This window comes from Guyanagaster necrorhizus (genome assembly GCF_019112545.1).
Source record: "Guyanagaster necrorhizus MCA 3950 unplaced genomic scaffold BT62scaffold_1, whole genome shotgun sequence".
In the NCBI taxonomy this organism is placed as follows: Eukaryota; Fungi; Basidiomycota; class Agaricomycetes; order Agaricales; family Physalacriaceae; genus Guyanagaster; species Guyanagaster necrorhizus.
Window position 1 is genome coordinate 990,397 of NW_025064880.1, and position 21,437 is coordinate 1,011,833.

General features: G+C 45.9%; 8 protein-coding genes across 8 annotated transcripts; 5 read left to right on the forward strand and 3 right to left on the reverse strand.

Annotated features, from left to right (window-relative positions):
• The first annotated feature begins 230 nt into the window (after positions 1-230).
• BT62DRAFT_939869 (uncharacterized protein) lies at positions 231-3,687 on the forward strand. Its single transcript, XM_043187731.1, has 13 exons — positions 231-464; positions 518-575; positions 635-699; positions 757-801; positions 853-1,648; positions 1,712-1,735; positions 1,792-2,070; positions 2,123-2,267; positions 2,324-2,421; positions 2,478-2,582; positions 2,639-2,698; positions 2,751-2,985; positions 3,041-3,687. The coding sequence occupies exons 1-13, from the start codon at positions 424-426 to the stop codon at positions 3,439-3,441; spliced, it is 2,352 nt and encodes a 783-aa protein (XP_043046272.1). The 5' UTR covers positions 231-423; the 3' UTR covers positions 3,442-3,687.
• Positions 3,554-5,130, reverse strand: BT62DRAFT_925315 (uncharacterized protein). Its single transcript, XM_043184775.1, has 6 exons — positions 4,957-5,130; positions 4,796-4,908; positions 4,568-4,743; positions 4,133-4,508; positions 3,972-4,082; positions 3,554-3,913 (listed from the first exon to the last, which is right to left on the reverse strand). Exons 1-6 carry the CDS (start codon positions 5,065-5,067, stop codon positions 3,679-3,681), a joined length of 1,122 nt encoding a protein of 373 aa, XP_043046273.1. The 5' UTR covers positions 5,068-5,130; the 3' UTR covers positions 3,554-3,678.
• A 33-nt stretch (positions 5,131-5,163) lies between these two features.
• On the forward strand, positions 5,164-5,340 carry BT62DRAFT_958807 (uncharacterized protein; the record flags this gene model as incomplete). The annotated part of the gene is made up of 1 exon (XM_043188475.1): positions 5,164-5,340. The coding sequence occupies one exon, from the start codon at positions 5,164-5,166 to the stop codon at positions 5,338-5,340; it is 177 nt and encodes a 58-aa protein (XP_043046274.1).
• Positions 5,341-5,343: 3 nt separating this feature from the next.
• On the forward strand, positions 5,344-6,160 carry BT62DRAFT_998778 (UMP-CMP kinase; the record flags this gene model as incomplete). Its single annotated transcript, XM_043190750.1, has 3 exons — positions 5,344-5,533; positions 5,580-5,996; positions 6,045-6,160. The coding sequence occupies 3 exons, from the start codon at positions 5,344-5,346 to the stop codon at positions 6,158-6,160; spliced, it is 723 nt and encodes a 240-aa protein (XP_043046275.1).
• A 196-nt stretch (positions 6,161-6,356) lies between these two features.
• BT62DRAFT_879642 (uncharacterized protein) lies at positions 6,357-7,744 on the reverse strand (the record flags this gene model as incomplete). Its single annotated transcript, XM_043182598.1, has 5 exons — positions 6,357-6,485; positions 6,536-6,831; positions 6,883-7,164; positions 7,210-7,636; positions 7,670-7,744. The coding sequence occupies 5 exons, from the start codon at positions 7,742-7,744 to the stop codon at positions 6,357-6,359; spliced, it is 1,209 nt and encodes a 402-aa protein (XP_043046276.1).
• Positions 7,745-7,831: 87 nt separating this feature from the next.
• On the forward strand, positions 7,832-9,301 carry BT62DRAFT_958812 (uncharacterized protein). Its single transcript, XM_043188476.1, has 4 exons — positions 7,832-8,053; positions 8,107-8,463; positions 8,520-8,718; positions 8,770-9,301. The coding sequence occupies exons 1-4, from the start codon at positions 7,881-7,883 to the stop codon at positions 9,115-9,117; spliced, it is 1,077 nt and encodes a 358-aa protein (XP_043046277.1). The 5' UTR covers positions 7,832-7,880; the 3' UTR covers positions 9,118-9,301.
• Positions 9,122-10,224, reverse strand: BT62DRAFT_1070499 (h-sco1). The gene is made up of 4 exons (XM_043178667.1): positions 10,012-10,224; positions 9,866-9,962; positions 9,622-9,816; positions 9,122-9,571 (listed from the first exon to the last, which is right to left on the reverse strand). Exons 1-4 carry the CDS (start codon positions 10,183-10,185, stop codon positions 9,219-9,221), a joined length of 819 nt encoding a protein of 272 aa, XP_043046278.1. The 5' UTR covers positions 10,186-10,224; the 3' UTR covers positions 9,122-9,218.
• Positions 10,225-10,241: 17 nt separating this feature from the next.
• Positions 10,242-12,852, forward strand: BT62DRAFT_925321 (E1-like protein-activating). The gene is made up of 10 exons (XM_043184776.1): positions 10,242-10,507; positions 10,558-10,666; positions 10,715-11,343; positions 11,403-11,547; positions 11,595-11,753; positions 11,806-12,000; positions 12,047-12,172; positions 12,221-12,336; positions 12,395-12,569; positions 12,620-12,852. The coding sequence occupies exons 1-10, from the start codon at positions 10,281-10,283 to the stop codon at positions 12,782-12,784; spliced, it is 2,046 nt and encodes a 681-aa protein (XP_043046279.1). The 5' UTR covers positions 10,242-10,280; the 3' UTR covers positions 12,785-12,852.
• The last annotated feature ends 8,585 nt before the right edge of the window (positions 12,853-21,437 follow it).

Consider the following 21,437-nt stretch of genomic DNA (forward strand, 5'->3'; position numbering starts at 1 on the left):
ACAAAGTTCGAGCGGCGGAGATATAGACCGGTTATTTTTTTAAATAGAAATATAAATTATATTATATTGCTGGGGTATCGGGTTAGATTGAATATTAGAAGATATATCCACCGTTTTTCAGAGTTAGCAGGTCGCGGAGACCGCAGTGATGAATGCCGCAAGGAATGGAGCAAGGTCCGGGCAAATAAGAGATAAGCGGCGATTCAAGTTGCCGGCCAGCCAGCTGTTAGCACTTGCTGCTTTTTCTCCCCACCCTTCTCTCTTGCTCTTGACTTCCATCTTCTCTTTGCCCTGCTCATCCCTTTCCTGTCCTGCCCGTCCTTTTCCCTCGTCCTCATCCTCCTTCTCGTCGACTACCGTCGTTTCTTCATTCTTGCCAATCGAAACCCCGGTCTACAATACGGTCTCCAACACGGTGACAAAATGGATCTCCAGCCCGACAACTCGTCCGAATCAAAGACTGGGTATGTCCCTGATTTTACCCTTTTCTCGTCGTCTCGTCTGCAGCTCTTTTCAGCTCTAAGCCTCCTGTTGTGCGTGGTGCTAGGGCCTGTACGACATGTCGTGCCGCAAAGGTGGGCTCTTCTTATTCGGGCTCTTTTTTCTGCTCCCCTCATCCCCCGCCGCCCCAAAGATGAAGTGTGTCGGCGCAGAGGACGGTCAAAAACAGTGCCAGCGCTGCAAGCGTGCCAACGTAGAGTGAGTCCACCCTATTTCTTTCGCTTCTTGTCCTCGTTACCAACGCCATGCCGTTAGATGTATTTTTGAAAAACATAGGCGGGGTCGGAAGCCAGGTTCCAAGTCAGTCCTCTTTCTTTTATGACTCTTTGGTTTTTTAAGTCCTTTTTCCAGGCTTTCAGAGGCCTCGAAAATGCTCCGTCGTCTCGAGAAAGGTCTCATCAACGCGAAGCGAAAGTCGCAGTCCTCAGAGTCCAACATGCTGCCGCCATTCTCCGAAACTGGTCACACCGGTTCTACTGAATCCTCTTTCAATGGCGTCCTTCGTGGAGACCCGTACGCATCTCCTGGCACTCATTTCCCATCCAACGAGCTCCCTCCACTGAATCTCCCACATTACGCAAACGGTCCTGATTATCCCACGTCAAGCAGCAGCACCCGAACCGTGGACATGGACGATGATGATGATGACCCTGATCGCAACAACGAGGCACTCTTTCCAGCCAAGATGATTCGGAAGGAAAACCAAAGGAATTCTTTTTTCCGCACTATTCTCAATCCGGAGGATGAAACCGTCGCGGGCCAAACGCCTACCCGTGGCGCTTCATTCAGTCCACCTCACTCGCGCATGACTCCCGTTTCCCCAGGACTCAATGATCCAATCTCGGCTGGCATCATTGATGAGGAGGAAGCCAAAGTTCTCTTTGATGCTCTCTTCATCAGGCTCAATCCCTTTATCAATCTCTTTGACCCTGCCCTGCACTCGGTGTCCTATGTTCGGTCGAGATGCCCATTCCTATTCAGCACCTTAATCATGGCCGCGTGCCGGTTCTTCAGACCCGAACAATTCAAACAATGTCAAAAGATCGCAAACGATTATGCCGTTCAGGCATTTGCACAGGCTTGGAAGAGCGTGGAGGTCGTGCAGGCTTTCTGTTGCCTCACCTATTGGCGAGATCCAGATGATAATGTGCATTTCATTTTTTTTTCTCTTTTTACACCCGTCCTGATTCTGATTTATGTGTTCAATCAGCGCACTTGGACTTATATCGGATATGTTTGTGATTGACCTGTCTCGTCTGTACCCGTCACTGATTATTACTCTGTTGGCAGGCTTGCCGGATGGCCATTGAACTGAGGCTCAATCGCTACGTTCCGGTTTCACCACCCCACGAAACGGAGTTCCAGATGCGTGAACGTAGAAACCGAGAGCGTACATATCTTGTGTTGTTTGTGCACGATCGGAGCCTTAGTACTCAGACGGGAAGGAGCTGGATGCTTCCGGAGGATGCGTTGGTCCGTCACTCTTCAACATGGCATGAACAAGGCGGCAGCACCATACGGCCCGAAGACGTGATTGTCTCTGCTTTTGTTCAACTGCGTCATATTGCTGTAAGAGTAACCTACTGTTCCTCCGAGAGATCTGCTGATTATTTTACGCAAGGCTGAGACAACCGATATCTTTCATACTTCTAAGGCAGACAATCCTCATGGCATCCAAAATGATATCAAGTATGAGGTCGTCCTCCGTAACTGTAACAACAAACTCTCGCAATGGATGGACACATGGCAACGTGAAATGCACCGAGGTACTGTTCATGTGCCTCAAATCTCTCTCTCTCTCTTGTACTAACTGGATATTTAGCTGGCGGTGAATCGTTCCATTTCTCGTTCTTGAGCCTGTTCAGGTTGTATATTAGGCTTTTCTTGAACAGCTTTGGAATTCAGGATTCCATTGCTTCCGTAAGAGTCGACCACTAATGACCGAGTTTCCAAAGCTGATGCGGGTTGCTTATCAGGGTGGTCGCTCTTGTCCGAGCGTGCAAGCACTATCGACATGTTATTCCAGTGCCATGGACGCATTACGGATCCTTTCCCAAGACTTTGCTGACATGAGCATGCTTGTACGTTCAATGTAGTTCGCCGTTTGATGCGGTGAAAAGCTAAGCATTTTCTTTAGCGCTATGGTCAGGACACAATCACGATCATGTCTGCGTATGCTGCGGTCTTTCTGCTCAAGGTAGATCAATTCTCTGTTCAGTGTTGTCCATGGTGTTCACGAACTTGTATAGCTTTTACGAAGCTCCAGCACCTATCCACAATTGCACGAAGGTGCTGCTTCGGAGATCCATGCCATTATATCAAAAACAGCCGATTCGTATCACGAGGCATCTACTCTTTCTCCCGCGTCAACGTTGGCAGCCTACCATGCCCGGTTCCTGCGAAGCCTCTTGACAAATGATCTATTTAATGCACGGAGGGCCGAGAAGGGAAGGTACGAGACGCCGATTGATCCTCGGCTTCAAGGTACTGTTCTGCATCTTACTGGGGTTCGACATATGTATATTTAAAACTCTAATAGACTCGCCAACTACCATTCAGTCGCCCCCTCAGGGATATCCCCCTAGTTCATCACATGAACAAAGCTTCCACTTTCCCGCATCTCCGCATCTTCCGGCACATCCAGTGACGCAAGATTCTCATTATGCCTCTTCCGAGGTTATGCGACCTGGTAGCAATGCTAGTGCCTCCTCCAATGGGAGCTATCACCCATCCTACATTGGAGCGCAGCACACTTCGGAGCTGGACGCCCAGTACTGGAAGAATATGTTTCTCGATTTGGGATTCGGCGGAAATGTCGAACAAGCCGGTCCACCTCTTCAAGCTCAAGCAACAGGGCATGGCAATGGCGACTTACGTTCCTCATACGACGTTCGTCACCAAGTGTACCATATTGCCCAATCTTCTCACCCAAACTACTGAAATGATTTGATGCTGTGCCGCTTCGTTGTAGCGCTTTGTTTCCATCTTGATCTTGTTATATTAACTGTTGTATCGTACTTTTGCCGTACCACCTCTCTAACCATCATTGAATTGCATATATATGACATTGTTTTTGTTATTTTTTTTTTTGGCAACTCGGTCTCTTGTTCGGCACTACATAACGATTAGATCCCGTATTTGCCGGAGGACGAAATTAAATAAAACGGCAGTTGTTGATCAGGGCTCGACACCGATTGGGAAAATCACCACTGTTCGGGCAACAGCCACTGCCAACCGTGGGATACCACGAAGACCAAGAAAATCAAAGTCGCGAACGAGATGGGGCCGAGATGCTACAGTGAAAATCTCAGGCTGCGTATGCACGTAATTCATGTTGTGTACATGAACAAGGGCACCTTTTGCGGGAGACTGCGTTGAGATAGCAAAATAGTCGGGATAGGAATGGCACCATCTGAGCATTATGAAATCAGGGGAACAGTCTTGAGAGATCAAAGAGATATAGAAAGTACCGGAACTTATCCCCGCCTTCCGGGAAGCTGTTTCCAGCGGCAAGGGGTTTGCCACCCTGAAGCTTGGAGAGATCCCATATGGAAAACCTGGACCCGTAGACGGCTCCCAGACTAAAAATGAGATTAGAACAGCACATAAAAGGCGAGGGAAGATCTGGTACATATTTGCTGAATCTCTTTGCCAGGCTACTGAGCCCGACCATTGCAGGGACCGTCCTAAAGATGCCTCCGACAGAGCGTGCGGCTCTACAAGCTCAACTAGGCTCGAATTGTGCCACGAATCTGGATCTGGGTCGTCTGGATCTGAACGCCAATCCGTAAGGAATATAGATCCCCTGCAATCTGAAACGAGAAACTCTTTGCTCGTAGACGGATGGGAATTGATGGACGTCAGTGGGTGGGGAAATGCGATAACATATGCCGTCGGCTGTGTCCTTGGCGGAGGGGATGCCGTGCCGCTCTGTCCCATTGGCGATGCCAGCATTGACGCCGTGTCCACGGAAGGGAGGAGGTCCCACACCATGAGCATTTTGTCATCTGGGTAGTATGTATGGGCTTTTTTTTTAAAAAAAAAACAAGCCAGTCGAAGGGCCTACCTGAGACGGTGGCAATGTAGCGAGAGGCATCGCTTCCTCTACCGCCGCCAAAACACATGTCGTTCACTTTGCCGTGGTGGCCACTTAGACCCCCGCCAAAGTGGAATACGGTTTCTTCGTTCTTGGGCAGCTTTGTGAGCAGATGTAGACCATAGTCGACTCCAGCAGCGGCGAGCCTAGATGGACGTATGGTGAGCGAATATCATCGTCGAGAGCATGTCGAGTTACTCAATGATCCAGCCGTCGCTGGACGACGGAGAGACGGTCTTGGGCGACCAGGCAATGGCAGTAATCCGAGAGCCAATGTGAAAAGTAGCCAGTGACTCGCAGCCAGTTTCCTTCTAGAACGGTTGAGCACAATGCCTGATGTCGGAATAGGATGTACAGACCACGAGGAGGACCTGGACAGAATGCTCGCCTCCAATAGCGACAAGGTCCCCGGCGTCATCATTCTTGCAGGAAGAGAGGACATAAATCACAGTTTGATGACTGTAGTCCATCGTCGTCGTCATCGTCGTCGTCGTCGTCGAGCGCGACGCGTTGTATGTGCATGTTGCGGCCAAGAGTGTTGGGCAACAGTGGCCAACACGGGTTTGATGCCTTCCACCAAGCCTCCTAATCCCTGGTTGTTTGCTGCCGTCTCTGTCTCGTCGTTGCTCACGTTCTATCTTATTCTCAAGCATAGAGAAAAGTCGTATCCTCTCTCTCAGCAGCCACGACAAGCAGATCATCCTCTTGTACCCCCCTTCAACAGAAAGGATAGTGACAGCTGAACAATGTCTGCTACCATCGATAAGTTTGCCGATGCGCTGCCGCTCCACAAGGTGCACAGGGAGACTGTTGCTACATCGCCTACTTTCGATTCGAGCAAGGTCATCGTCATTTTTGTTCTTGGTGGTCCCGGTGCAGGCAAGGGTACACAGTGCGCTCGCCTTGTTCAAGACTTTGGATTTTGCCATCTTTCGGGTAATTATTCCCAGATATATACTTTCTCTTCTGACTGTCATTGCAGCCGGTGATCTCCTTCGTGCAGAACAAGTGAGAGAGGGCTCTCAGTATGGGGAGCTCATTCAAACATGCATTCGCGAAGGGACGATAGTGCCAATGGAGGTCACCATCAAGCTGCTTGAAAATGCTATGCTTAAAGCTTTGAAAGGCGGCAAGTCTAGAGACGGCTGGGGTGAGGGCCAAGGTCGTTTTCTTATTGACGGCTTCCCCCGCAAGATGGATCAGGCAGTCAAGTTTGAAGAAGATGTAAAGTCCCCGGAATTATCTTGCATTCGTTTGTTGATTCAAATCCAGGTTTGCGTCGCTTCTTTGGTCCTGTATTTCTCTACTACCGAGGCTGTCATGCTTAAGAGGCTTATCGAACGAGGCAAGACAAGCGGTCGAGAGGACGACAATGAGGAAAGTATCAAGAAACGCTTCCGTACGTCCTTTTAGCCCTTGTCTTTTGTAGATATTGACTACTATATAGGTACATACCATGAAACGACCATGCCAGTTATTGAGCATTACCGAAAGTTCGGCAAGGTTGCAGAAGTAATGCTCTTCTATTCCTTTCGTTTAAGCATTGAACCGAGATCTGGTTAGGTTGACAGCTCAGTTTCTATCGATGAGGTACATAAGAATACGGTGGAGGTTGTTAAGAAGGCTCTGTCAAGAGAACATGTTCCTACAACATCTGCCTAATCGCCCATCATTCTCGTTTCGTTTTCCCAAAGGATCGCCGACGCTAATCAGTCAATACAATTTACAATCATACATACATAATTCAGTTCTATCCCAATCATGAATATACCATGAAACCAACACCTTCGGTTGGCAATGCAGCAGAACATACTGCTCGTCCTCCTTTGGGAATAGTGGATATTTCGCCATCGGAACAGAGCAAATGAGCTCCTTCATCAATATCATCCTGCATTATATTTAAGTAAGCATTGTTCTGGAAGCGAAATGGATACTAACTGGGATCCACTCCCAGCCACCGCATCGTATATATTCTACGACCCAAGAGCCGTCTCCATCGGTACGAATCGATCCATCTCCATGGTACCGAAGATTGACATGTGCACCGTTCTGATACGCTCCTCCCAAAACACTGTATAGACTTGGAATGAAGGCCTCTCTAGCCTCTGGAGTATCCATTTTAGTCTTGCTACGGAATGGGCGGATAATTACGACATCGCAAGATGGACCTTCGGTTGGCAAATCCCGAGCCAATGGCGTAATCCGAAATGCAGGTTCAAGGCGGTCGACATTGACTTGAAGAAGTCAGATTAGCTTGGATACATATGAGAAGCGTTCGATACTACCAGTAGAGAGGAAATAAGCAAATGGACCGGACAAGTCCACGATTGGGTCGTAAAGTTGAGATTCTGGATGATCGATGAACGTATTTGAAGACGGTTCGAACTGCTGCACGAGCCCCGTAGATGTGGGTAAGAGCTTAACATGACTGTAATACCATTTGTTTGCATTTTTGGCGGCAGCGATCTTGAATCTTTCAATGCCAGGGTGTTCGTTGCGCAAAGCCTCGGAATCATGCAAGATTGACGCGTGGAGCGACGTGGATACAACAATCGCGGATATGGTCACTGTTCGAATATGAGCAAAATTTGGGTTCAGGGATTTGTGCTTACCGTCTGGTCTCTTTGTGCTGGAGGGTGGAGACGATATCGTCGTGATTGCGATGGTAAGTGGTATGGTATTGGAGCCAGAGATAAAGGATTCGAGGCCCCTCGACTTGTACGCTACGTCTAGAGCGTCGGTAGCGGGTGGGAAAAGAGAGGAGTAGAGGGCATTGGCTGTCCCACAAGGAACAAGGACAATGTCAAGGTGAAACGGTAAGGACCCCTCTGCCTTGACTTTGGTCGCAGACAGAAAGTTAGTTATTTCGTGGAGGGTCCCATCACCGGAGCCCAAAACTACAGTGAGATCGCCTTGTTTATCCTTTAGATATCTGTACAGAATTTCGCCGGCGTGGCCTGGGCGTTCTGTTTCGAAAACCTTATCCACGACTTGACCTTTACTAGCGAGGAACGGTTGAACATGGTCATCAAAAAATTGCTAAATGGAAACCGACATCTGTTAGAATTAAACACAAGTAGGATTAAAAAATGATGCCTTGGCAGTTCTGTCCCCAGAGGCGGGATTGTAGATAGCAATGAGAGGCATTGATCGATGTAAGTAGATCCAATGTAGATTGCAATTTCGCCATCTTATCTTATCATCTGCACGTGATCGTTTTCTGTACGCGTCACCCTTAACTATTAGCTTTCAATTCTACCATCACCAGCACTGTTCACTTAAAATGCCGCTGGAAGCGACGATGATGATTATCGACAATTCCGAGTACATGCGGAATGGAGACTATACTCCTACTCGTTTTGATGCCCAGGCTGACGCCGTCAACACCGTCTTTCAGACGAAGATCGACTCAAATCCAGAAAATACAGTCGGTGTCATGACTATGGCTGGGAAGGGGTATGTCCTTCAAGCACCAGCCATTGATTACCTATTTAACATGATTGAAACAGCCCTGAAGTACTTGTAACCCACAGCAAGGACCTCGGTCAGATCCTTCAAGCAATTCACACCACCTCATCCAAAATTGGAGGCTCAATAGACATACCCACCGCTATCGCGATTGCCCAGCTTGCCTTGAAACACAGAGAAAACAAGAACCTCCGACAGCGTATTATCGTCTTTGTCGGATCACCGCTGGAGGGCCAGGCTGCAGACGAAAAGGCCATGATCAAACTCGCAAAGAAGCTGAAGAAAAATAACGTTGCTCTTGACGTCGTATCCTTTGGTGATGGGATCGAGGAGCCAGGTGAAGAAGGGAAGACGATCCTTAGGTCATTCGTCGATAACACTAGTAGTGGTGACAACTCGTAAGCAACGTCTGTTCTGAATGCCATCTCTCCCTTTTACAAAGAAATGCACATAGGCATATCGTTACAGTAGCTCCAGGAATGCGCCTCATTTCCGACGCTCTCATTTCATCGCCTATTCTTTCCGCGGATCGTTTGAGCAGCATACCTGATGAACTCATGGAAGGCGCAGATGCGCCTTCAGCATCAGGCTCAGGTGCTGTCAATGATTTTGAGTTCGGTGTTGACCCGAGTCTAGATCCTGAGCTGGCTATGGTGTGTTCCTTACCTTGTCGTTTGAAGCATCTAATAATCATTTTCGTGTAGGCGCTTCGCATGTCGATGCAGGAAGCTCAAGCACGAGAGGCAGCGGAGGCAGCGGCATCTTCTACCTCAATATCCCAACCTCACACCGACTCTTCCGCAACGCAAGCTTCCACGACCCTACCTACATCGGTCACAGCAGAACCCACTGATAGCGAAGAGGAAGCTTTGTTACAGCAAGCTATTGCTCTGTCTCGGGGAGATCATGACATCGAGATGGATACGACTCACAATGAAGACGATGTCCCGATGGATGAAGATGAGGACGAAGAGGCCGCTATAGCTAGAGCAATTGCCATGAGCATGCAGCCGCCACAGCCGCCACAGAAAGATGAGGAGGCCAAGAAATGACTGTAATATTGTTATTTGTTTCCGTTCTTACATTAGTACAAGCCGGTGCGAGGAGGAAATGAAAGCCTTTGCAGTTATTAAATATTCATTGATCTGGGTGTCTACATTTTGCCGTGGTCCTTTTCCCATTCGCCCACAAACCCATGGATTTTTTCGACCACATCAGAAGCTGTAGTTACCTGACCAAAGGCCTCAACAAACTGACCATTGGGATCCATGAGATATACGAATATCGAATGGTCGACAAGATAGTCGCCGCTGGGGTCCGCGTCCGGCGGTGTGGAGAAGTAAACACGGTACGCCTTGCAAATCGCTCGAGTCTCAGCATACGTGCCAACAAGGCCGACAATTGATGGGTGGAAATCTTTAAGATATACGGCCATCTGTGATACGGTATCTCTGGCAGGATCGACGGATATGAAAAGAGGTTGAAAAATTTTGCCGTGCTCTTTCTCTACGCGGGTGTCAGAAGGGAGGGAAGGTGAAAGAGAGACACGGACGAACCTGCAGCCTCTACCACAGCAGTAATTTTGTCGAGCTCAGCCGGACAAATGTCGGGGCAATTCGTGAAACCAAAGTAGACTAAACTCCACTTTCCAAAGAGGTCTTGATCAGTGAATGGCTGGCCAGTATGCGACATTAGTTTGAAGGGTCCGCCGACTTTGGGACGTCCATATTGCGAGGCAGCGCGCTCTTTTTCTAACCAGAAAGATAAAGTGTGGTGTACGCTGAGAGGGATAGCGCGTACCTCGCTGTTCGATGTGTTTGGCCTTTTCGTGACGGAAATAAAAGACTAAGCCAACGAGTACAGTCACAAAAACGACAGCTGAAGACGGGGTGAACACCTATAGGAAGCTGAATAACCTTGGATACGGAAAATCCTGACCTGCTTACGCTGGCGCTGCGAGGAGGTGCCGGTGGCTCCGTCGAATAAAAGCGGAGATGATTTTGTGGCTGTCGAATGGATTTTGGCCTGAACTGTTGGGTTTCGCGACTAGACAGAGAAAGGCTGCGTAGAGAACACCATTGGGCGCGACATGGGCGAGCAAATCTCGGAAAAGGCAACATGGGTGGCGAGCCAGACGTCGGTGTTGATGACCAAGTTCCGGCATCCGTTCCGGTAGGGAAGCGACTTTTGCTCTGCTATCACCACCACCACCAATATGCCTCTTGCGCTCGTTCAGTTCACGCCATTTCCGTCTCTTTCTCATCCCTCTTTTTGGCACAAGCTCACTCAGCTCAAACTCGATGTCCTTAAGCTGTCTGACGCCCAGGTTGACATCACTGGCTCCTATGGCGTAGGCCGCCTTATCAGGGATAGAGAGGCTGGCGCGTGGATCAGCGTCAATGCAAATCTCGCAGTCGAGGAAGAGAGTTTCACCGATACCAAGTGTGTACCCTAGGCCCTTCTTCCGTATCACCGTTACATTGACCTCGTAGGATACCTACACGCTCCGTAGCTGCCAGAGGAACCCTCAAGAACTATAATACGATCGAAGAGTTCAAGGCCGCAGACAAGACGATGCTCTTCAATGAATGTGCAGACAAGGTCCGTCTAACATCTTTTGACTTGTTCAATCCAACTGATTCGTCAAAGATTTGGGAATCTATAGTGACAAACAAGGATACCTCCCTGCTCAACTCGTTTCTCATCATAACGTATGCCGACCTTAAGAAGTACAAGTATTACTACTGGTTCGCTTTCCCTGCTTTTGTCGCGTCTCCCTCATGGCACATCACCGAACGTGGTTGGGTTCCGGCCATCCAGGCTGGCTTCAGTGAAGCGCAGATGTCATCGATTTACGAGCAACTCTTAGGAAACCAACCCTTGCAAGCATTCTTCGTTGTTCTCACCCCCTCCGACGCTTCTACAGAAGTGACGGTCTCTGCGATCGACGCGTATGTACCGGGTGCTACTGTTGGTTTTATCGATCCATCTGCCCAGCTTCAGAATCCAGGATGGCCTTTGAGGAATTTGTTGGCATACCTCAGATATTCGTATCCGGATTCTATGTCATCTTTGGACGTTCTTTCGTGGCGAGACACCGAAATTCCTCGGGAAGGTTGGAAGAGTCGCGTCGGGAGTCTGGTGGTTGGCGACGGCAGTTTAAGCAAGGCAGCGGTAGTGCCTAATGCTAGGCCGAATGCTGTGGGCTGGGAAAAGAACGTCCAAGGAAAGTTGGGTCCCCGTGTAGCGGATCTCGCGCCCATGATGGACCCTACGAGGTAAGTACCTTCTCATATTGGAATACTCGCCTCCGCATATTCATCTAAACCATGGTCAGGCTAGCAAATCAGGCCGTAGACCTCAATCTCAAGTTAATGCGCTGGCGTATTGTCCCATCTTTAGACCTAGACAAGATCGCAGCAACAAGGTGCCTCTTGCTCGGTGCTGGGACACTAGGATGTTACGTTGCAAGGTGTTTGATGGTATGCCGAGCATCTTGTTTCATTTCCGTTGTCTGATGTGGGCTTAGGGATGGGGTGTTCGTACAATTACCCTTGTTGATTCAGCGCGAGTGTCGTTTTCGAATCCTGTCAGACAACCGTTGTTTCAATTCAGTGACTGTTTGAATGGAGGAAGACCTAAGGCAGAGTGTGCCGCTGAAAGACTACGGGAAGTTTGGCCTGGTCTAGTAAGCAAATGCAGTCTCCTGTTTGTCCGTCTTACGTATTCAAGTACTGTAGAATGCTTCTGGCTATACTCTTTCCATTCCAATGCCTGGGCATCCTATACCAGTATCTCCATCCCTATGTGAGCAAGTACAACAAGATGTGGAGAAGTTAGAAAAGTTGATTGAAGAACATGATGTTGTTTATCTGCTCATGGATTCAAGAGAGAGTCGATGGTTACCTACAGTCATTGCACGATCGAAGGACAAGGTAGTGATCACACTTAAGTTTTTATCCAGTACTCATGATTTTCTAGCTAGTTATGAATGCTGCCTTGGGATTTGATACTTTTCTGGTCATGAGACATGGAGCAAGACACACTCTGGATGATAACTCTAGATTGGGTTGCTATTATTGTAATGATATTGTTGCACCTGCTGATGTGAGTTTTTTATCTGTATTTGTGATAATCAATTGACTTTGTTTTAAGTCTTTGACTGATCGCACATTAGATCAGATGTGTACAGTAACACGTCCAGGACTTGCTTCAATAGCTGCTTCCACTGCTGTTGAATTAATGGTGAGTGTTTTACAACATCCAAGAAGGTAAGTTGCTGTAAATCATATGCTATTAGCTGTTCATTGTATTGATTCATTGCTTTAGTATACATGCTTCTGCTTCATCTTCATCATCATCAAATTATGCAGATATTATAGATGTTGAGAAAACAAGTGTTCTTGGCTTAGTGCCACATCAACTTCGTGGCTATCTTGCTCAATTTCGTAACTTGCATATTGTGGGTGCTGCATATGATAAATGTACTGGATGCAGTGAAATTGTATGTATATTTTTATTTAATTATAACTTTAATTTAATTATTTTATTTAGGTCATAAATGCATATGAAACTGAAGGGTTTTCAATGCTTCTAAATGCTTTCAATGATTCAAAGTATTTAGAAAGATTGACAGGATTAGATAATCTATTTGCTGAAGGTGAAAAGGCATTACGGGATGTGGAGTGGATAGAAGAAGAGGAGGATAATGATTTTTGATTTAATATATAAATGCATATCACAATTATCTATGTTACTATTGAGTCAAAGTCTTAAGAAGATTGTGGATGAAAGTCTGTAGAGTAAGACAAATAGAAATGAAAGAAGTCTAATAGAGTCAGGAGTCTATAGATGTGAGAGAGATTGACTGATGAGTATTATGATTTTAGCCTCTAAATCATAATCTGCTGATGTTTAGTAATCTGATGCTTATAAGAACCTGATAAATCCTGATAAACTCAGTCTCAGCTATTGAAAGACCTTTTCAGAGCCATATAGAACTACAGATGACACATACATGATAATACAATGCTGCACTTTATTTATCTATATAATAATAGAGATCAACAATAATGATATAAGATAGAATTTTATTAAAAATAGAATGGACTTTCCATGTCTTTGGGATAGCTAATTCATATACCTCATCACCTACTTTCTTCATGACCTTAAAGAGACCTCTAAGCTTGTCATTCAACTTCTTCATCTTTCTGTTCAGCATAATTATGTCATTTAGCTGGTAGTCTCTCATCAGCATCTTTTTCTTATCATATTATCTCTTCATAAACTCTGCTGCCTTATGCAATGCACATTTGGTCTCATCTGTCATGATTTTAGCCTCTAAATCATGCCTAGCTATCTTGGCTTGTAGTTTGATCAGAGACTGATAATGCCCAGCTGCTTTGGCTGGGTTTGAGGCACTGAGACACAGGCTTAGTGCTTGATCACTAAGACTTTTCTATACAGTATATAAGTCAGTAGTATACAGAGATATGCCTTAGTCTTGAGCTAAGGTTGATATACTGATCAAACTCCTAAACTCTTGGTGTGACTACCACTTCAGTATCAACACTGGCAGTTATTATTATAAATTTTCCACTTTTATTCTCATTTTTACAGTATTAACCTCTATTTATGCTTAGTCAGGGCATCTATGCTAGCACTTAGAACCATGAGACAGTCTTGGTCAGCACAATTGACCATTGTCTCTGGGCTCATAGTGACACCCAGACAATAGCATAACAAGCCTTTTGTAGATAACACCATCTCATCAAGACAATGAGTACTATAGCACAGACACTTACAATTAGTAGTAGTATATTTAGTGATAGACTCAGAGATATATAAGTAGCATAGACAGCACTATGTATCTCTAGTCTTGAATTATCCTTTATCATATCCATTTACTTGAGTCTACTTGCATAGACCTTGAGACATAACATCCATAGACATCACACCTTGGATTCAGAAGTGATTGTATGAACACAATACAGCTTCTGTTTACCATATGATATTAGACATATGTCACTTGGCCCTAACAATTAGTTCAAGACTTCTGCTTCCCTTTTTTTATGCCCATCATGAGCAAAGAAGACCAAATGCCTGCTATCAATATCACTACTACCACTGATCTCACTGATAAATTCTTTAAGCTTCTAGCTTTGATCATAGGAACACTTTTAAGCTTATTAGCTGTCATCACACTTTGCTACAGACATTAATTGATCACAGCTTGGGTAGTTAGGCACTATCAATCTTTCCAACAGATCCAGTATATCCTCTAAAATGTCACCCCTGATCTCCCTCTCCATAATATCTCTCCCTCTGTCTGAGCCTCCTTCCAGCCCACACCCAGAACTGTACCTGAGGCTAGGCCTAGTGATGTGAATGAAAAGGGTGCTCAAGAAGAAGAAGAACTCAGACCAGTCAGACTCTCTAAGGCAGTCAGCTGAGATGATAAGCATCATAGAGTCATAGGGTTCTGAAACTCATTCAATGTCCTGATGCATGTCCTGTGGGTCTCACCTTCTGTCTCTGACCATGAGAATAAGGACTTCTCTAACAGCTTCTTTGAGGAGTCACCATCTCCTGACTCTTCCATCACTCTCCATGAGCCTGGCATTAGAGATCATGCCAGGGACTCTATTGAGAATGCTCAAAGAATTGCAGTGGATAGACACTCCAGGTATATCACCCCTCAAGAAAGCCCCTCTTTTCCAGCCCCTAGCCCTGTCTCATCAACACCAAATACTCTCTATGACAGCTCCATATTTGATGGGTATAGAGCCCAAATACTCAATGACATTAGAAGAAAGTATGAAGAGACAGGGTATAATTCTGACAGTGATGCCATCTATGACTGACTAGATCAGCTTGAGTGGGAGTGACAGGCCAAAGAGCTCTTTGAGCAAAGATTGGCTGAGGACCACATTCAGTATGCAGCCCAGTACAGGTGGTGAGAGTGAGGACAACAGACTGCAGAGTGGGGCTCAGCCTCATCTGACCCCCATGGACTCTACACAGAGACTGATGATGAAGACAGTAGACTCCATGAGTGGAGTCCTGACAATGAAGACAACTCATAGTTTGCCAACCACTGGTCCAATGCCAAGGTCCTTACAGCAGATGAGATCCACCACACTAGCAGCAACAATTATATTAGCAACAATATCTATATTGACAACAATGACTATGAGCCCTTCTCCTCACTGACCTATAAGGAGAGTACTAATACTGACAGCAGTGGTATCCTTCTCTCAGACACCAGCTCTATACTTGCTGGGTATAGAATCCAAGTACTCTCAGAAGCCAGGATCTCTGAGTGGACCCTCTGACAATTCCTTCATGAATGTGTCACTGCTCTCTTTTTCAACAATAACTTCTACTCAAACTTCCACTAATATAGCCAAGCAGTGAAGGAGATCAGAGCATAAACAGAGGGCTACTGAGTCTGGCCTCATCAGCCTTAGCAGCAGCCTTCTTCTGGAACCTCTAGTGAAATCAGAAGTGGAACTGATGGAGAGCTCTCCAGTGACTCTCAAGACTCCTAAGCCATCCAGCTATGATCCACCTACCATCTACCTCAAGAAGAGTGAGGTGAGAAAAGGGGACAGCAAGGCTGAGGAGGACAATGAGAAAGAAGAGAACCTTCTCACTAATCTATGGATTGACTATGAAGACACAGATGAGGAAGCATTGGAGGAGAAGATGCAGAGAACCTGGATGGAGGAATTCAAAAGATTATACTGAGAGGAGGTAGCACTATTATGGAGGGACAATGGTTGGTATATGATGCCCTTAGGATGTAGATATAAAAAGGCAGACAATGAGAAGAAAAGATGTATATTGCAATATGTGGCCACTGACAGGGCCATTTACTTTTATAACAGAGACCACTCTAAGAACCCACTAAGAGCATTACCACTCTTCAAATACAAAATCCAGCTGATGCCAAGCACTCTAGCACTTTCACCAAAGTGAGCCATATATATGGCTCCATTCCTATGAATGACTAGCTCCAGATATGTGCTCTCCATGTTCTTAGGCTGACAAGCTGCATCATGGCCCCAACTCCAAGAACCACTATAGCCAGTCAGATTCCAAAACCCTTGGATAAGCAAAGAGAGCTGACTCCTTGGCAGACAACCACCATCCAATGAAGCTGAAGAAAGCAGAAAGGACCTAGTCAAGAATGATTCTGAGGCCATCTGACTAGAGTTTATAATCTGGAATAGTATAGTCATATGAAAGAAGACAGAACCTCAGAGAAGCCCTATTGCTGATGACAACTCCCTGCATTCCCTTTCTGAGCCACCCACTGAGTGGCATCAACCACCTTTTGATGAATACTCTAATCTCATAGAGGCTTTACCAAATAATGCTATGATGCTCTAGTGCAAACCAGATCTTTTATGAACCCTCCAACTCTTCAAGGGTGCCTCTGATGACATTGACCATTTCTTTGTTGACTGCAAACAGTACTTTGAAGTATATATCACTTACTTTGGCTCAGACATGAACAAGATAGTGTTTACAGCCTTGTACTTTAAAAGCAAGATGAAGCAATAGTGGATATTGATTGTCCCAACTCTCTACTCTACTACCTGAGAACACTACCACTACTCATCCTGAGCTGTCTTCAAGCAGATGGTCAGAGACAAGTTTATCAATCCAGTAATCCAAGAAGTCCACAAAAACAAGATGAAGAAACTCTGCATGGGCAACAAGGTTGCCAGTGAATACTTTGATGAGTTGGAGCACCTGGAGACATTGGCAAGAGTCAGAGAGAGCATTAATGAAGATGGATAAATGGTCAAGTATATGAAGCTTAGAGTACTGCAATCCTATATCAAGATAGTCTCTGATATCAGAATGAACATTTCAAAGGGATACAAAGCATGAAAGGATCAGATCATGGAGATGAACAAGAAAAAACTGCAACAGAAGGCAGTAAGTGCAGGATTGTCAGTGAAAGCAAAAAAGCCAGGCACATCAAACAGGAAGCCAAGCAGAGAATCAGAGGCATTGAAATCAGGAACTCCATCAGTTCCTCTATACACTGCACAGAAGACAGGCACCAGAATGATATACACCAGTACTGGCAAACCAATAGACATTGACTGCCTCAAGAAGAAAGGCAAATGCTTTAACTTCAGCCAGAAGGATCATATGTCCAGAGACTGTCTGAAGAAGAAGCACATGAGAGAAGACATCAGAGCTCAGATAGCCAAGTTACAGAAGGAGGCAGATGGACTTAAGGACTCTGGATCAGACTCCAGAGTCCAAGAGATAAAAGATGAGGCCAACAAGTGAGCAATTTCACTTGGTTGGCCAGAGAACTTCATAGTGTGTTACCAGTAGCCATAGGTCAGACTCATATGCTCTCTGCAGATAAGAATATTTACATGTATTTGAATATACCCTGTGTCACTCCAGCTACACAACTACCTAAGGAATCACCAAAACAGACTCAATTGTCTAAGGGCTGAACAGAGAGAGAGACCTCTATTGGATGGCTCAAGCCCTTCAATACTGAATGGACTTGGTGAGCTATAAGAGAAGGAAAAGAAGAAGCTATAGCTGCACTCAAGAGCTAAATCCACTGGGAAGGTAACAATTTATCTGGACAATATCCTTATAATGTTGAAGGACAGAGAGGAACACTGGCAACTCATATGCCAAGTACTTGAGCTGATGAGAAAGAATAAATTATTTTTCAAAGCTGAAAAATATGAGTTTGAGATGTTGGAAACAGAGTATCTGAAAGTTATCATCAGTGAAGGAAGTATCCAAATGGATTTGATCAAGGTAGCTGAGGTGATAGAATGGCTAGAGCTGATCAAGAAGAAGGAATTACAGTCCTTTCTTGGCTTCACAAACTTCTACTGCTGATTCATACAGGACTACAGCAAGGTTGTATGACCTATGACCTAACTCACTGAGAATGCACCCTGGATGTGAGGGTTATCCCAACAGTTGGCATTCAATAAGCTCAAGTGATGATTAGCAGAGGATATAGTCTTGGCAATCTCTGACTAAGATGGGAAATTCCAAGTTGAGGCAGATTCTAGCAAGGGAGCAATAGAGGCTGTACTATTCCAAGAGCAGAATAGGAAGTGGAGACCTGTCACATTTCTCTCCAAAACATTGATAATAATGAAGAGAAACTATGAGATCTATGACAAGGAACTCCTGGCTATTATGCTCACATTAGCAGAATAGCAACACTACCTCATCAGAGCCACACAAGTCTTTAAAGTATGGATAGACCACCAAAACCTCTGGTACTTCTAACTTCTCCAAAAACTCAACTGCTGACAGGCTTGATGGGTGACAGAATTATCCAAATATTAATATACACTCTATCATAAAGTCAGCTTGACAAACAAGAAGGCTGATCTACTCAGTCAAAGAGCTGATCATGATCAGAGGGAGAAAGATAATGAAGAGGTGGTGTTACTCAAGCCAGAACACTTCTGAGCTATAAAATAATGCTGACAGAGGAGGAGATACATGACAAGATTTGTAGCACTATATGCCAACCCAATCTGTGAGATCAGGGAATTGTGACATCTCTAAACCACAAATGCAGCATCTTCTGAAATAATGACCTTTTTTTCTATAATGACCAGCTCTATATCTCTAGGAATTAATCACTACAGGGGGAGATTATAGCAATGAGCCATGACCATGTGATAGCTGGATATCTAAGCATCTCTAAAATGAAGGAATTGATGCTGAGAGAGTATTAGTGGCCTAAGATGACAAAGGATATTGAGGAGTACATCAAAGGATGTGAGACATGTCAAAGGGCTAAATTCTTGATCCAAGCCCATGTGGCACCATTACACATGAATGAAGTACTGACATAGCTATAGACCCATATCTCAGTTGATATAGTTACAGAGCTCTCAGATTGTAATAGCTATAATGCAATTATTGTAATTATTGATCAGTTCTCAGAAGTGATTATTTCAATCACATGCTTGATAGAACTATCCTTGAAAGAGTGAGCAAAGATACTCCATGATGAAGTCTATGCCAAGTATGATATGCCCTAAGTCATCATCTCAGACTATGAACCATAATTCATCTCAAAATTTATAGATGACTTATACTAACTACTTAATATCTGCAGCAATGCATTGTCAGTCTACTACTCACAAACAGATGGTCAGACAGAATGCATTAATCAAGAGATTGAGAAATACCTTCATATGTTCATCAATTACTGATAAGATGATTAGACTGAATGGCTAGTGCTTGTGTTATGCGCATGCCGCCGGCCTCCATGTCACCTCAACCAACCACGAATCCAATCACACCACCCACCAGACTCCGACCACTTCCCATTACCTACTAATTTCATTTCACCAGTATCATTTCACATCCATATTTCACATTGTAATATCTAGACCCCAAACTCAGTAACGAATACCGACACCAGAACCCAATGGAACCCGACTCGGAATTAGCTACCATTAGTATATAAAGCCATGTACATCATCATAGCTACTCAGTTCGAATATCAACTTGGATAAGCCATCTACACTTTGTACTCACTCCTCCCTATCTCATCCGTCGGATTCCACTCCGAAGGATACTCCTGTTCACTTCTCTGACAGAACTCCATTCTGTCCATCCAGATCCTTGGGCTCCGACTCAAGGGTGACGTTGCCAATAGCTTCGTCAATGCCCATGCACTCTGCCGGACTCCGCGCATGCACTCAAGCCCACTCGATTGGCACGTTCCTAACAGTATATTCGAACTCAAACCCTTGAGTCAAAAATTTTATCATGTCCACCACATTTACCGAACCCACAGAGACCGATCCTGAACAAAGGCAGCCCACCCATCCAAACATGTTTTCCATGGAAGACATCCCGGCATCTGCCTCAAAGGAACAACCAGGCCTGTTCGGATCAGCCTCCAGTAGGGGACAACCTTCCCGTAGGGAAACCTACAATCACTCTAGCTTCACTGCCTGCCAACCTAATTACGATAATTCCCCTAACCCTTTCGACGCCACCAGCATCCCAACCAACGGGGCCCGACAGGCCAGCCTGATGTATGGCGCCCAAACCAACCCCCCAATAGACCCTTTATCCCTGGGCAACAACCATGGGAATCTAGACAGCCCAGACTCAGAGGGTAGAGATGAAGACACCCCTACTCATACTCCCATCTGACGGGAACCGGCTGGCAATCCACCAAACCCTTTCCCAGGTGGACCAGGAGGACCAGGGGGACCAGGAGGACCAGGTGGTCCCAATGGCCCAGGCAGCGCCGATGGCCCCACAGGAAGTAACAATCCAAACCAGCAGGACATGTTCCTAGAATTCATGAACCTGTTACGAGGAGTCTCCGCCTCCCTCAACAACCCTAAACCAGCCACTGTCCGTACCAAGGTCAAGGAACCAAAACCATTTGATGGCTCTGACCCTCGCAAACTAAAGGCTTTCATTGTCTCCCTTCAGTTGAACTTCAACGACAGATCTACCGTGTTTGCAATGGATGCTAATGAGGTTAACTACACTATTTCATTCCTGGCCGGCACCGTGCTCAACTGGTTCGAACCAGACATTCTTAACCCCAATCCGCGGAATCCACCAGCCTGGCAATTCTCCTATGCAGCCTTTTTAGATGAGCTTCGTAGCAACTTCGGCCCCTTTGATGCTATCAGAGATGCTGAAGATGCATTAGAACATCTACGGATGCGCGATGGTGATCGGATCATGAAGTATATGGTCCAATTCAACCAGTATGCTTCACAAATTGGGTACGGAGATAACTCCCTCCACCATGCCTTTTACCGTGGCCTCTGCACCCATATCAAGGATGACATGGCACACCATGGGAAGCCAAACAACCTTCGTGATATGCGCTTCCTTGCCCAAGAACTTGATGCTCACTATTGGACCCAGAAGACCGAAATTGCCCGTGAAAACTGGGACAATAAATTCCCCAACCCCAAATCTAAGGGGTCTAACACATCTCCCTTGGACTCCAGCTCCACACCGAAATCTACTGCCCCTAAGCCCTATGCCGACAAGCTAGGCAAAGATGGCCATCTTACCCAGGAAGAAAAAGACCGCTAGCGCCAGAACAACCTTTGCATGTTCTGTGGAGCCAAACACAAGACCGAGGACTGCAACAAGCGGAAGACAGCAGCCTCCGCCAAGGGGCATGCAGTAGAGGTCGACACCGCTCCCGTGGAACTGGCTCTGATGGAGTCGGAAAACTAGGAAGCAACCCTGTTCCCTCCGTACGAGTTCAGGGTTGCGTCGACTGTATTCGCACACTGGAGGTCATCACTCTCAATGCAACATCCCTTTCCAATCACTCCTTCCACATTCCCCTCTCAGCAGAATT

Bases quoted from the DNA above. Each gene is read 5' to 3' on its own strand.
- BT62DRAFT_958812 (XM_043188476.1), top strand. From the start codon at position 7,881: ATGCCGCTGGAAGCGACGATGATGATTATCGACAATTCCGAGTACATG. The intron at 8,054-8,106 runs GTATGTCCTTCA...TGATTGAAACAG, and splicing joins ATGACTATGGCTGGGAAGGG to CCCTGAAGTACTTGTAACCC. The intron at 8,719-8,769 runs GTGTGTTCCTTA...ATTTTCGTGTAG, and splicing joins TAGATCCTGAGCTGGCTATG to GCGCTTCGCATGTCGATGCA.
- BT62DRAFT_925315 (XM_043184775.1), bottom strand. From the start codon at position 5,067: ATGGACTACAGTCATCAAACTGTGATTTATGTCCTCTCTTCCTGCAAG. The intron at 4,509-4,567 runs GTAGGCCCTTCG...CATACTACCCAG, and splicing joins CTACATTGCCACCGTCTCAG to ATGACAAAATGCTCATGGTG. The intron at 4,083-4,132 runs GTACCAGATCTT...TCTCATTTTTAG, and splicing joins CAAAGAGATTCAGCAAATAT to TCTGGGAGCCGTCTACGGGT.
- BT62DRAFT_925321 (XM_043184776.1), top strand. From the start codon at position 10,281: ATGCCTCTTGCGCTCGTTCAGTTCACGCCATTTCCGTCTCTTTCTCAT. The intron at 11,344-11,402 runs GTAAGTACCTTC...AACCATGGTCAG, and splicing joins CCCATGATGGACCCTACGAG to GCTAGCAAATCAGGCCGTAG. The intron at 12,001-12,046 runs GTAGTGATCACA...ATGATTTTCTAG, and splicing joins TTGCACGATCGAAGGACAAG to CTAGTTATGAATGCTGCCTT.
- BT62DRAFT_939869 (XM_043187731.1), top strand. From the start codon at position 424: ATGGATCTCCAGCCCGACAACTCGTCCGAATCAAAGACTGG. The intron at 2,268-2,323 runs GTACTGTTCATG...CTGGATATTTAG, and splicing joins GCAACGTGAAATGCACCGAG to CTGGCGGTGAATCGTTCCAT. The intron at 2,583-2,638 runs GTACGTTCAATG...CATTTTCTTTAG, and splicing joins TTGCTGACATGAGCATGCTT to CGCTATGGTCAGGACACAAT.
- BT62DRAFT_1070499 (XM_043178667.1), bottom strand. From the start codon at position 10,185: ATGTTGCCTTTTCCGAGATTTGCTCGCCCATGTCGCGCCCAATGGTGT. The intron at 9,817-9,865 runs GTACGCGCTATC...CTTTCTGGTTAG, and splicing joins CAAACACATCGAACAGCGAG to AAAAAGAGCGCGCTGCCTCG. The intron at 9,572-9,621 runs GTTCGTCCGTGT...ACACCCGCGTAG, and splicing joins TGCTGTGGTAGAGGCTGCAG to AGAAAGAGCACGGCAAAATT.